This window comes from Mustela putorius, unplaced genomic scaffold (assembly GCF_011764305.1).
Source record: "Mustela putorius furo isolate JIRA1106 unplaced genomic scaffold, ASM1176430v1.1 tig00003974_pilon_pilon_pilon, whole genome shotgun sequence".
NCBI lineage: Eukaryota > Metazoa > Chordata > Mammalia > Carnivora > Mustelidae > Mustela > Mustela putorius.
Genome location: NW_025422117.1, coordinates 16,263,505 through 16,276,612, shown reverse-complemented (window position 1 = coordinate 16,276,612; position 13,108 = coordinate 16,263,505). Strand labels below are relative to the sequence as shown.

Here is a 13,108-nt window from a genome sequence, read left to right as displayed (position 1 = left end):
GGGAAGATCATTCCACATCTTATTTTCTCAGATATTACTTTCCTAAGGTGACCTTCTCTTCCACTTAGATTACTTCGGTCTTTTTGCTTAACAACTCCCACTTTTAGTACTTAGCATGCTTGAAAAGGATACGTATATTTAGTAATATTATTTATTATTATTGACAGTACTAGCTGACATGTCTTAGGCCCTTACATGTGTCAGGCTCTGTGCTAAGCATTTCATACACATTATCTCCTATAATCTTATAACAACCATATATGAACCATATCTTTAGTTCTCCTTGAAGATGGAAAAAAAATGAAAGTAATCTTTGAAAAGTTAAGGAATGTAAGCCAGTTATTAACCAACTAAAAAGTGGCAGTGCTGGGATCTGTGCCTATATCCATAACCATTAAATCACACCTCTCTAATATGTAAGCTGTAATACGCCCAACTGTCTCTCAGATCCTCAAAAAGAGAGGGACCACGTCTGCCTTGTCCATCCAGCTGTGACACACAGTCAGTTCTCGATAAGTATATATTGAATAAATGCACAAGTTTTTTTCAGTGCTATCTAACAGGATCATAGCTAAACTGAACATTACTTTTAAACTATACACGAGCCCACTCCCAAATTCTGATTGACAGCTGAGGCCAACTGAGGATCTAAATATTACCACATTAAGTTAATTCACATCACCTGAGTACAGTTCAACTTAATCGCTAGAACTGTGCAACCAACATATGTCATTTCCCCAGCAGTGAGACAATCACTTAAACTTCCAACCAGAAATTTCATTAATTCTGTTTTCCTTTTCACAAAGAAATTCACAGGCTTTACATATTTACCAAATATAAAATCCTACCAAGTGGGCTGTCACAATCATACTCATTTCTTAAGAGCTAGAAAGAAAATCTAGTAACCAAATATAACAGGTTTTTGAGAGTAGAGATTATAAATATAAAAGTTTTTATTTGGCTAGTCCTATCCCACACATCCACTCACTACACTTTTTTTTTTTTAAAGATTTTATTTATTGATTTGACAGAGAGAGATCACAAGTAGGCAGAGAGGCAGGCAGAGACAGAGAGAGGAGGAAGCATGCTCCCTGTTGAACAGAGAGCCCGATGCGGGACTCGATCCCAGGACCCTGAGATCATGACCTGAACCGAAGGCAGCGGCTTAACCCACTGAGCCACCCAGGCGCCCCACTCACTACACTTTTGGTTTATCTTGCTTAACAAGTAATTCTTAGGACCCATGTATAAGATACTGTGTTGGGAACCGGGGATACGATTGTCAATAAGACAGAGGGTCTCCCTAACTATCTAATGGGGGACATGGATAATTCATCAATTATAAATCAGTTATGTTATGAAAATCATTTCTCAAGGGTACACAAAGAGCATGTCACATGAGCATCTGAATGAGTCTAAGGAAAGCTTTCCAGACAAAGTAATAGCTAAGTCAGAGTTGTACTAATCACACTCTGGGATTAGCTCTGCATGAAACCGGTGACACTGCTCCCAGCAACAACAGGAAGGAATCACAAAATATTGTGTTTGGAAAGAAATGTGAAAAATTTAGAGAACGCATGCTACAACTGTTAATTTTCTACACGTATCTTTCCAATATATAATGTCTAGTATTGGACTTCCTTTGCATAAATGAAATGTGTTTAAGATGAACTTACTTGAACTGTCAGAGTAAATGGCATCTTTCCCAAACATGTACAGCTCTCCATCTTTAGAAATAACAGAACTACTTCCATTATTACAGGCTGTATACACCACAATCTTTCCTTCCATCTTAATTATCTTTTTAGGTTTATAGGGTTTTGATTGCCGTCTGCTCTTAGCTTAAAAAACAACACAGAATAAATAAAATTAAGGCATCTATACATAAGTAAAAACAATGGTTTATATTAAAAAGCCCAAAATACATGCACTTATGATACACTTTATTTATTTATTTTCACAAAGGCCTGGGCTTCCCAATATGTCAATTAAAATGAGTCAACCTGCAAGCTTCATCTGGTTAATTAATACTTAGGCTATCACTGTCAGATCCTTTTTTTTGTTACACACTGAAATTTCCAATGAGAATTTTACAATTTCCTACCAAACCTCTGGCTTCTGGGGAGTCCAATCTCTAGACTGGCTATTTACATTATTAAAACTATTTCATTATCATATATATGATTTTCTTTCAAACTCTACCTCACATGTATTCTTATGCCAGCTGGATCCTAGAAAGCAAAATCAGTTCCTCGTCCATTCAACACATATTTAAGCAGCTACACCCAGTCAATGAAATTGTGTAAGAGGAAACATATATATATATGGAGAAAGAGTAAATAAATTTAAATGTGGATGATGATACAAGTAGCCTCTGCTCTCAAAAACTAAACCCCTGAATTGAGCAAAAGATGGGAAATAATCAATCTTCTGTTCCTTCAGTCAGTCCCAATTCTTGATGCCTTTCAGAGTAAAAACATTTTACTGTGCTGGGCACAATTCTGGGACTTAAAAATACCCTTATATTTTTTCATATAACATGATCCATATTCATGTATATGGTAACTACACTACCTGGTGCTCAAAGAAAGAACAATGTCCTCCAAATGCTAGAAGAAAAACCTGGCAGTGCTGAAATTTCTCAACTATGGCCATACACTTTATGAAGATTTTTTTCCAGGTAACTTTTATTTACACATAATCTTTACATTAGATGTTGACTTCAAACCTAATCCTTATAAGATACTACTCCACTGTTCTAAAACATATAACGCATATGAAAAGTTACAAAAAGAGAAAAATGACACTTTGAGGAAAAATTGAACAAAAGTATAGGAAAGATCAGAGACAAAATTCTTTGCTTAGGAATGATTTCATTATAGAAAAATTATAAAAAGAATAGTGATCCGTACGAATACACAGGTTACATAAGGTTTACTGCATTCTAAAATATATATTCCTTATAAAAATCCTTATAAGATTTCCTAAAATAATATATTATAATAAATAAGCTTTTTAAAATAACACTAATGAACAAAACAGATGAACAGCAGTGTATCCCTAAAGCATCATCAGTTTTTTTTAAAGATGAACTCTAGAACAAAATCAGCACTTACAGTTCTTTAATGAATACGACACAACCACATAATTAGTTAATTATGCCCCAATGTAAAATCCTCTATTAATTTGGAGAGGTTAGTGCTACTGAAATTGATATACCTCATGTTAATAAATTCCACAATATTTTTACTGAATGCCCAGTTGATCAGTCAACTTACTTGATTCTCCATCTTCTCCTTTACTCGCAGATCCTGTAAAGAATATGCTTCCATCTTCTGCAACTAAAAGGGCATGAGAGCCATCGTGTCCAACTGAAAAGTGTACAATCTTTGGAGATTTTGTAATTGGTAACTCAACCCATTTTCCTGCTGAAGGACCACCTTGCTTGATTCCAAGACTCTGGTACTTGCCAGTATAATATATCTTGTATTTATATATATATAAAAAGAGAGAGAGAGAATTACAGTGCTTTTTGGAGTAGTGTACCATATTTCACATGAGGAAAAAAAAAAGCTTCCGTATCTTACAAAAAACAAAAATAACCTGAAACCAAACTGTTTATATACTACTAAACTTCTGTGAGATCAGCAGGAGAGAAATATACATATGTTCTCCAAATATCCAGTTCTTAATGGCTTTTTCATATCTACTCAGGATGCCTAAAATCTTTCATTGTAAATCTCCTGAATAGATACGAATAAATATATATACAAATATATACAAATATATATCACAAATATACTCCAATCTCACAACAGCAGGAACTTGATAAAATTCTCGACATTTTTTCCCAATGTAAAAAACCCTACATACAAATATACCATAATTGCCTAGTAATTTTAATTTTCAAAATTCTTTTAATTACCTTACTTTAACCTTACATCTACTAGATAAACAAACTTCTATCTCTATAGATTGACCTCAACAATCTGTGACTTAATTAAACTTGTTCCTACTTCCCCCAACTTGTCGTCTCTATATCTCTGCACATTTACAGAAATTTGCAATAAATGTGCTCATCAAAATGGACTCAAAATATGAATTCATCCCAACTCGAAAAATTAAAGAGCTCTATAATTAAAATAAACATTTGTAAAAATGTAACATTTTATAAAGTTTATAAAGTTTTACACTCTTATAGTCATAATTTTCCTGTATACTATTTCAACATGAATAAAATTTCATATTAAAAGAATAACAATTTAAAATCAAAATTTTAAATATTATGTTTAAACATGTGAACTAGGTAAACTAATCAACTGATTATACCAATTTGACTATCTCATAAAGCAGAGAATGTTCATTTTTGATCCTAAAGAGTAATTTACCTTTCCACTTGCTGTTTTCATTAGTGCAAACTCTCGTCCTGCACCAAGTATTGCTGACTCCTCATCAAATCCTGTACCTGATAATACAAGACTAATAAATACTACTATACTTTAAACATGAATAATGTAAATCATAATTTTGCACTATTTTGAGTGGTTAAAAAGTCAACTCAATACCATTCAAAAACAACAATACTTGTTAAATCATTATGTTCCACACCTGAACCTAATGTAACAATGTGTCAATTACACTTCATTTAAAAGAAAAAACAAGGATGACAAAATGTCATATGCCTGACTTAAAAAAAAATTAACTATATACTACACTCCAAGGAAAAATAAAATTACAATAAGATTTTTAATTTTTTTCAAACTAGTGCCAAGTTAATTTTTCAAACATAAAAAAATTTTAAACCCATGTCAGTAATATTCCTTGAATGAACGAATGAATGATTGAAGCAATTTTAATTGAGCATTATTAGGCGTCAGGCATTACAGAGTGCATGAACCTTACCCTATATGATCCTTACAACCATTCTGCCTGGTTTACAAATGAAGAAATATGAAGCTTGGTGAAATTAGACAGGTTCATTTGGACTTGAACAATACCATGCAGATATTTGAATTAAGGTATATCAGATTCTTTGTTGCATGTTTTTCTACAGAAGAACATTTCATGTAGCTACTTCATGAATTTGAATACATATACAGAAAGACCCTTATGCACATTTTCAAATCGCAAAACTATGAGTAAATAACTATATAGGACATATTTTACAACTGTCTAATTATACAAACTACTAATTAGTTTACGGGCTTTTTAAATTTTAAAACTGTAATTTCAATTCAGTACTTTTCCATAAAGAATTACAAAAACACAACATAAATAAAATACGCAAAGTAAACCACTCATGTCAAGTTTATTAAATTTAATGAGATAATAGTCAAAAAAGTGGGTCTTACAAAGAATCCCACAATTTAAAAATAGCATCATTAAACCTGGAACAGCATGGCAAACCAAAATTGAGAGCCTCCTGGGAACTAAGGGTCCTAATTACTACTAGGACACTGCAAGAGTACATATACTAAGACAGAAATACTCTGTGGTTGTCTCTATTTCTGTATCTAAATGAAAGTTTATTAATCAGTTTATTAAGCCAATTACCATTTCCACAATCTATGAGATCATTCTATGGCTATGTTGAAAATCTGTTCAAATAACAAAGGTTTCAATGAGAGACCTATGTTTACTAATGTAGTAATTTTTTTTTAAAGATTTTATTTATTTGACAGAGAGATCACAAGTAGGCAGAGAGGCAGGCAGAGAGAGAGGGGGAAGCAGGCTCCCCGCCAAGCAGAGAGCCCAACACGGGGCTCGATCCCAGGACCCTGAGATCATGACCTGAGCCAAAGGCAGAGGCTTTACCCACTGAGCCACCCAGGTGCCCCAATGTAGTAATATTTTTAACACAAGTTTTCAAAATTTTAAATAACTGAATAAAGATAGAACATAAAAAGTAATGATGTCCCTAAATGTCATCTATAATTCTTATCAGATTAAGTATATTTTCATTTGCTCTATTCAAAATGAAAACGGGAAAATTATTAGTCACTTCCTTAAAATGGTGTTCATACAGCACACTCTGTTTTCTAACCACTTACACATATTAATTCTTAAATTGCTTTATAGTAACAGCAAAATAACCACCAAAATACTATTGCTCAAAACACAATATTAATTCTCAAAAGAATAAAGAATCTGAAAATTTAAATATGGGAGAAAGGCTTTTTGGCTATCTTACTTATAATATGCAAGTCCTTTTCCAGGTCAAATAGTGAGATACCACAGGCATGTAAACATTTTCTGGCCAGTTTCAGTTGTAATTCTTGTTGTAGCACAGGTTCAGTGCTTGTGGCAAATATTCTGACAACAAAGCCATCCTACAAGAAAAAAAACATTCAGAGTAGCATGTTTACAAATCGGTCTTTCAAGGCTTTCTATTGTCTAAGATCAAATAATTTATGAAAAAGGGATTCCATTTATACCAACTATTCATAATTCAGAGTACTTACATCTCTTGAAGCAGCTATCTGATTAATATATTCTCCATCAGTAAATAAAATATTTTGACCTTCAGTGTGGCAATCTGTACAAAAAGAGGAAAAAGTAATTATATTACAATATTAATAAACAGGTCACAAACTGATTTTACTCCTCTGCTGAAGTCAGAATGAGAGTTCTCCACGCAATAAGGATAAACTTAAACTTAAAGGAATACTGTGCTTTTTAATAAAGAATTACAAATTAGCAGAAACTAAAAAATTCAACTACTAATACTTTTACATTTTATGCTTACACTTTAAATTTTCCATAATCAAGGACCTGAAAGCCCACCTAATTTCAAAATGAATTAGAATTAGGTATAGTCTGATAATAAACATGCACCATGATGAACAAACTACAATGTTGGTTATAATCATTTCAACACAATCACATGCGATATAGGCAACACTCTACCCTTGGACATACATCACAGTCATTAGTGTCACAGAAAAATACAGATAGACCTAAAAGCTTCTGCATTTGAGGTCTATGGTATCCAACTACAGATATCCCTTGCTTTATTAAACAGAACTGGTTTTACAGTTTCTACTTAGAAGTTTAATACTCTTTCCCAGCATTTTTAGCATTTGGCATGCTATACATTTGTGTGTGTGTGTGTCTGTGTGTGTGTGTATTTTAAGTAAGCTCAATGCCCAACATGGGGCTTGAACTCAGGACCCCGATATCAACAGTCACATGCTCTACTGAGTGAGCCAGCTAGGAACCCCAAAGCATGCTATACATTTTTAAATGGTCATCTACTTCATACAGCACACACATCTAAGCTTATGAATTTCCTTTGTCTGAAAGCACTCACATATTTTGGCTGGAATAATGTGTTTTGTCAATACTGTATGAATCTCTGTGGAACAGTGCATATCTACTCTGATCAAAATAATGCACAAGTGCCATTTTAACAAGGGATACCAGTATTACAGAAGGACAACAGGGACGTGTGTTAGTGACTGCTACTAAATAACATGAAACTACAAGCAAAATCAACATCTAAGTATAAACTATATCCTTTTGGAAAAACAAATGTTCAGCAAGCAAGTATAAGAGCACACACACCTCCCAAAATAACTACAGAGAACTAGGATGAATCTCTCCATTAATTACAATACAAAAAAAATATTTCATTTCTAGTTGCACCTGAATCAACAAAACATAACATTCTGGTTTTGGAATACAGTAATGGAGCCCACCCAAATAAACTGGATTACTCCCTATCTTTGCCCAGGAGCTTCATACTAGCATACTTCCTTATTATAAATATGCAAAACACAGGCAGACCCTTACCAAATAGAGAATTCAGTGATCACAAACTGGAAATAGAAACTGGGAGACAAGGCCCACTGGTAGCCCAAGAGACTTGGTAATCAAAGAGAGGAGAAATCGAAAGAAAGAGTTCCTAGTCCACTGTACAGAATACAAAGAGGCGCAAGAAAGATGCTTCTCAAGCTCTAAGCAGTAAGATTTTAAACTAAAAAGCAAAGAAGAAAAACTCATTATAATTTCAGATAAATGCAGGGGTGAGGAGTGAAGCGGCGCAAGAAGATTGGCAAAAATTCTCATGATCTGAGGCAATCTGTCACCAGACACAGACAGTAAATGACATAAGGGTACAATATAAAAGATATGCCAACATATGAAGGCTAAAATGACAACAGAAAAAAAGCGTTCTAAGATCATCAATGCTAGGTTGAAAATAACTTATTTATAAGTTAGAATCCAAGACTGGTTAGCATGTGAAGCTCAAGGAATTACCAGATTATGTCAATTTTAAATATGGCATATTCATTATCATCTATGAACCTGACAATTTATTTCTGCTTCTTCTGGATGTGAAAACTATCAAGTTGCCCCTAGGTAGGGGGAAAAAATTGCTATTGGAGAAACTGCAGTCCAGGTCAAAGAAATGGAAAAATGATGATAGGCTTCCTCAGGCTTGAGGGCAGGTCTTCCTGCTGCATGATTTCAAAAAGATCTTCTTATCCTTTCTTTATCCAGCATGTAACGTTATAAGACAGCATCTTCAGGAAAATATCAAGCAACATCTGCCAATTAGGAAGATACACAGCACAGGACTGTCCTCCCAAAGTTTGGTTCATTCTTCTTCTTGGATATGGTGTGTATTATGAAACACAGAAAGCCACACTTGTACTATTAAAAGTTGCATTTCATATGTTAAATGATGTAGAGTGATTTAAACTGAACAGACACATTAGCAAGTTATTATTACATTGGAATAAATAAAACAGCTATAGGTAGGCCATTTTCAAATGATCTTCTCAGTCACAGTCTTTATTAATTGATCAGTGTATAAAGAAGTAAATTCTTTATATTAATATTCATCTGTTGGGGGGGGATAGTGTATTTAAGAATTTTTCTTCCAGGATGTCATTCTAAAGTAACATGCACAAAGTGTGACTGGGATGCTCTTTACAGTATAATTTATATGGTAAAAAATTGGAAGGAACTTCCATTCCAATACATTAATTAATGAAATATATTTTGTAACATTAAAATGATATTGTGAAAGACTAATTAATGGCCTGGAAATATATTCAGAATAATAAGTGAAAAGGGTAGGTTCAAAAGCATTAGGTAGCACATGACCTCTTTTTTACAACACTGCCCTTTAACACATTGAAAAAAGACAGGACATTTACCAATATGCTAACAGTGATCATACATGGGAAGTGGGGTTACAATTAGTTTTTTTTTTCTTATATGATACTTATACAATAAATGTGATTATTTTTAATATAAGTATGTATACATGTATGTGTATATACATATATACGCATATATATATGGAGATGCATGTAATTATTTTAAAATTATCATTATCATCACCATCAGCAGAGACATGGTTTGTCCAGGACTTGTGGTGATTTAAAAGAGAAAAAAATGAAAAAAATTTTTTAAAAAGCCTGTAGGTACATCTGAAAAGACAGTTATTTATAAAATGGCCTTAATAAGTTATCTGTTTTCCTAAAGTAGCTTTTTTTGTGAAACACACATAAAATGTGGCATTTACCTTAACACAGTGTCATGTGTACTACTTTGGATATATAGATGCATAGCACCATTTGAATAAATATTTGATGAAATTGTAAGAATATTTTGAAAAATTAACAAAGCAGCTTGGGAGCAATTATCTTTCCCACTGTATTCTCCAGAAGTAGTTCTCAATCATTTTCAGATGGTCAAATGCTTAGAAGTAATATTTCTGCTTTCCATGAGATTATTGATAGATACATTAAACATTTAAGATTTTAATATAAGCAAACTCTTTCATTATGCATTAAAGGTATACGCAAATTTAAAGACCTTATAATGGATAATGTATTATGCATTTGCCCAGTGTTCTACAAAATTTAAGACCCACTACCCCAGAATTTACACAATGATTTAAATGATAAATTCAGTCATTTAAGTGATAAATACGTATGTGCAACCTCAAAATTAAAGCAAAATGAATTGTATCCAAAGTGCCAGAATAGTATTAAAAAGTATAAATGATGGCATTAAAAAAATTCCTGATCCATTTAAAATGTGTCTGGAAACCCTTTAACATAAAGAGAAAAACCTAAAGTGCAACGTTGTTAAAGCAAAAAATGAAAATTAATAGAGGGTCCTTCATACCAAGTTACAGGAGAGCCAGAGTCAACCTTTTATTAGGAGCAACAAAGTAACCTCATCCCCCCTAATTTCACAGCTGAAACTATCTTGATCGGGTGAGGCTAGGGGATCAGGCTGCAGATGGTCAGTGATTTGAAAACAAATATTAAAACACTTTATACTATATTGCTGATGTCTCTTTTCCTCACATGCATTAACTTTATATAGACTAGAAAATGTTTTGTGTGTCAAGATTTTTTTCAGCCTATTTGTAAGCAAGCACTATTCCTGGCTAATCACTTTTTATATGTCCAAATGGCCTAACATGTATATCTCTTAAAATCACCTGTGAAGAAAACAAATGACTATAGTTGAATAACATACCTGGTAACATTACTGTACCATCTTGTTCCAGTGTTTCAGGGCTTATTCTTATGGCTGTCATGCTGTGGTTATTCACATCTCTATACAATAAATAACCCTGTGTACAACAAAAAAATTTGCTGTGTTATGTGTTAAAATATTTTTTCATTAGCTACTTATCAGAAAAAGTAGTCATACAGGTCTGTGTAGTTTTATGAGGTATGGGAATATGTTAATATTAATGTGTAAAACAGATTTAAGATTAAAAATATAAGAACATGGGTATGTTTAGTAAGAGAAGAACTATACACTACTGGGTATCAATTTAACCTATTACATTCTCAGATCCATACATTAGATATACCACCCAGGACAATATAGACATTTTGTTCAAATTATTTTACCACTTGCCAAGTAAGAAGAGAAATGATCACTGTTACTTTAACAAATATTTTAAGGAAAAATAGCTAAGATATTTTGGTTAATATTTAGAAATGAATAGGATAGTGGTTTTAGATGGAATGATATGCCACTGAATATTTTTCTACGTTCTTATTTCTTACATAAAATACTACTATAGTGGCAAATAAAAATCTGATGAGATGTTTTGAACCAGAAACAATCACTGAGTAATTAATTGGACTTAAAATTTAATTTCAAAATCTCCCCAATAATTAATACAGAATTATTTTTCATATAACAATAATTTCTTTAATTTTCAAAATGCTTTCAAATACCTTTTATCATCTGATGATGACAATGAGCTGTGAGTGGGGTAATATAGGTATGTAGGGATATCTTTATTCTATATCCTCCCACAAGGGACCTTGGACTTTATCTCTAAGGAAGGGACAGAAAACAAATAAATCCTCTGGCTCTTTGTCTTTCACCTGCTTCTCTTCATGGGAGGTACAGTAAGGTATCTTGACTGCTGACACCCATTTGGCCATGTTAGGTGATGAGATCACAGCAGTAAGAAAGTAACAGGCCTCGCTCTTTCCTCTTTGGTGATACTCTGCATGATGCCCCATACAGGAAGCTGTTCAGTGGGCACACCATACACTATTTCCCAGATGATATTGATTTAGACTTAAAAAAAAAAGGATCTAGTGGTAAGAATCTCTAATTTGGGGCACCTGGGTGGCTCAGTGGGTTAAGCCGCTGCCTTCGGCTCAGGTCATGATCTCAGGGTCCTGGGATCGAGTCCCACATCAGGCTCTCTGCTCAGCAGGGGGCCTGCTTCCCTTCCTCTCTCCTACTGTGATCTCTCTCTGTCAAATAAATAAATAAAATCTTTAAAAAAAAAAAAAAAAAAAAGAATCTCTAATTTGGACTCAGGTCACACAGATACAGTCCCAATTCATATTTGCTAATGGTAATTGTGATCTCTGATTTTTATCTAGAGATCCACTTAAATAAGAATTCCAACAGAAGACTTTTTTATGCCCATTTTATAGCTAAATAACAGAGGATCCAATGGAATAAGTTAACTGAGTTGTCCAAAGTCACACAGCTAATAAGGATCAGGGCCAGGACTAAAGGTAAACCTATTAGGAATGCTAAGCCAATGTTCTTTATATTACACTGTGACACTGTTATTAGCCATATTATTAAAAATACACTGTATCTGTTTAAACAGAAGTGATATTATTTACTGATCAAATAAGTACAAGCCACATGTTGTAAAAGACAGGAAAGAAAAGCTTGGTTTATTATGGATAATCTCTTACCTGAGCATACCCTAACCAAGACTTTTTTTCTTTTCTGTTTCTGATACGAGATGTAGAATTATATATATGGCCCTGCAATGTAACAAAAAAATTAGCCCATCAACAGTTTCATAATTAATAATCAATGAAAAACAACACAAATGTATGACATTTAATACTTATGTTTCTATCATGATTTTCAAAGAAGTATTATTACATCAAAATTAAATAGTACTCTAAAAATGAAGCTGAAAACAAAACACAATTCAGCATGGACATAACTTCTGCTATAATTAAAAACTATAAAGAATCACATTACCCTAACTGTTCCACTGTATCCAGAGCCTATTTTGTATAATCCATCCTTGCATAACAGATAAAGAAAAAATCCATCATTCTGAAGTAGACATTGATCATCTTCATCAACAGATATTTCTTTTAATGGCCACTTATGCATTAAAGCTGCTTTCTTAATGCCATTGCTAAACCAGTCCTGAATTTGAATTTTTCCCACCAACACTGCCTGTACACTTCTCTGTAGGGAATTTAGTATCGTTGGCACCTATTTAAAAGACAAGAAACAAATAAGTAGGTATTTTTAAGTACTGCAAACACAAAACAGACAAAATAAAGATACTTCACCATTTATGAGAAAATAAATTGTTCAGAACAATCATGGTTTGGCACATCAGTAGAAACTACTAACTAGAAGTTTACCTATAAGAAGCAAATCTCAGGAGTCCAAGGTAAAAATATCAAATTCAAAGAATATTAACTTGCATTTTTGGCTGAAAATACTGAAATATGCATCTTTCTCCCAAACACCAATAACAAGAACTGCCTATGATTTCAAGTTTTGCAGACAGAAATATACTAGATTAGTAAAAAGTATGAACACTGGATATAAATAAAATTAT

The 13,108-nt window shown here is 33.1% G+C and overlaps 1 protein-coding gene across 11 annotated transcripts in view; it reads right to left on the bottom strand.

Moving 5' to 3' along the window:
* The window catches only part of MYCBP2 (MYC binding protein 2), a 272,995-nt gene that overhangs the window by 204,699 nt on the left and 55,188 nt on the right, over positions 1–13,108 (bottom strand). For all 11 annotated transcript variants that reach the window (XM_013057218.2, XM_013057219.2, XM_013057220.2 and 8 more), the window contains exons 6-13: positions 12,511–12,753; positions 12,213–12,284; positions 10,504–10,600; positions 6,462–6,535; positions 6,191–6,329; positions 4,389–4,465; positions 3,279–3,483; positions 1,677–1,841 (exon numbers count right to left, since the gene is read on the bottom strand). In XM_013057218.2, coding sequence (XP_012912672.1) covers positions 1,677–1,841; positions 3,279–3,483; positions 4,389–4,465; positions 6,191–6,329; positions 6,462–6,535; positions 10,504–10,600; positions 12,213–12,284; positions 12,511–12,753 — 1,072 coding nt within the window. The remainder of the gene's footprint in view (positions 1–1,676; positions 1,842–3,278; positions 3,484–4,388; positions 4,466–6,190; positions 6,330–6,461; positions 6,536–10,503; positions 10,601–12,212; positions 12,285–12,510; positions 12,754–13,108) is intronic.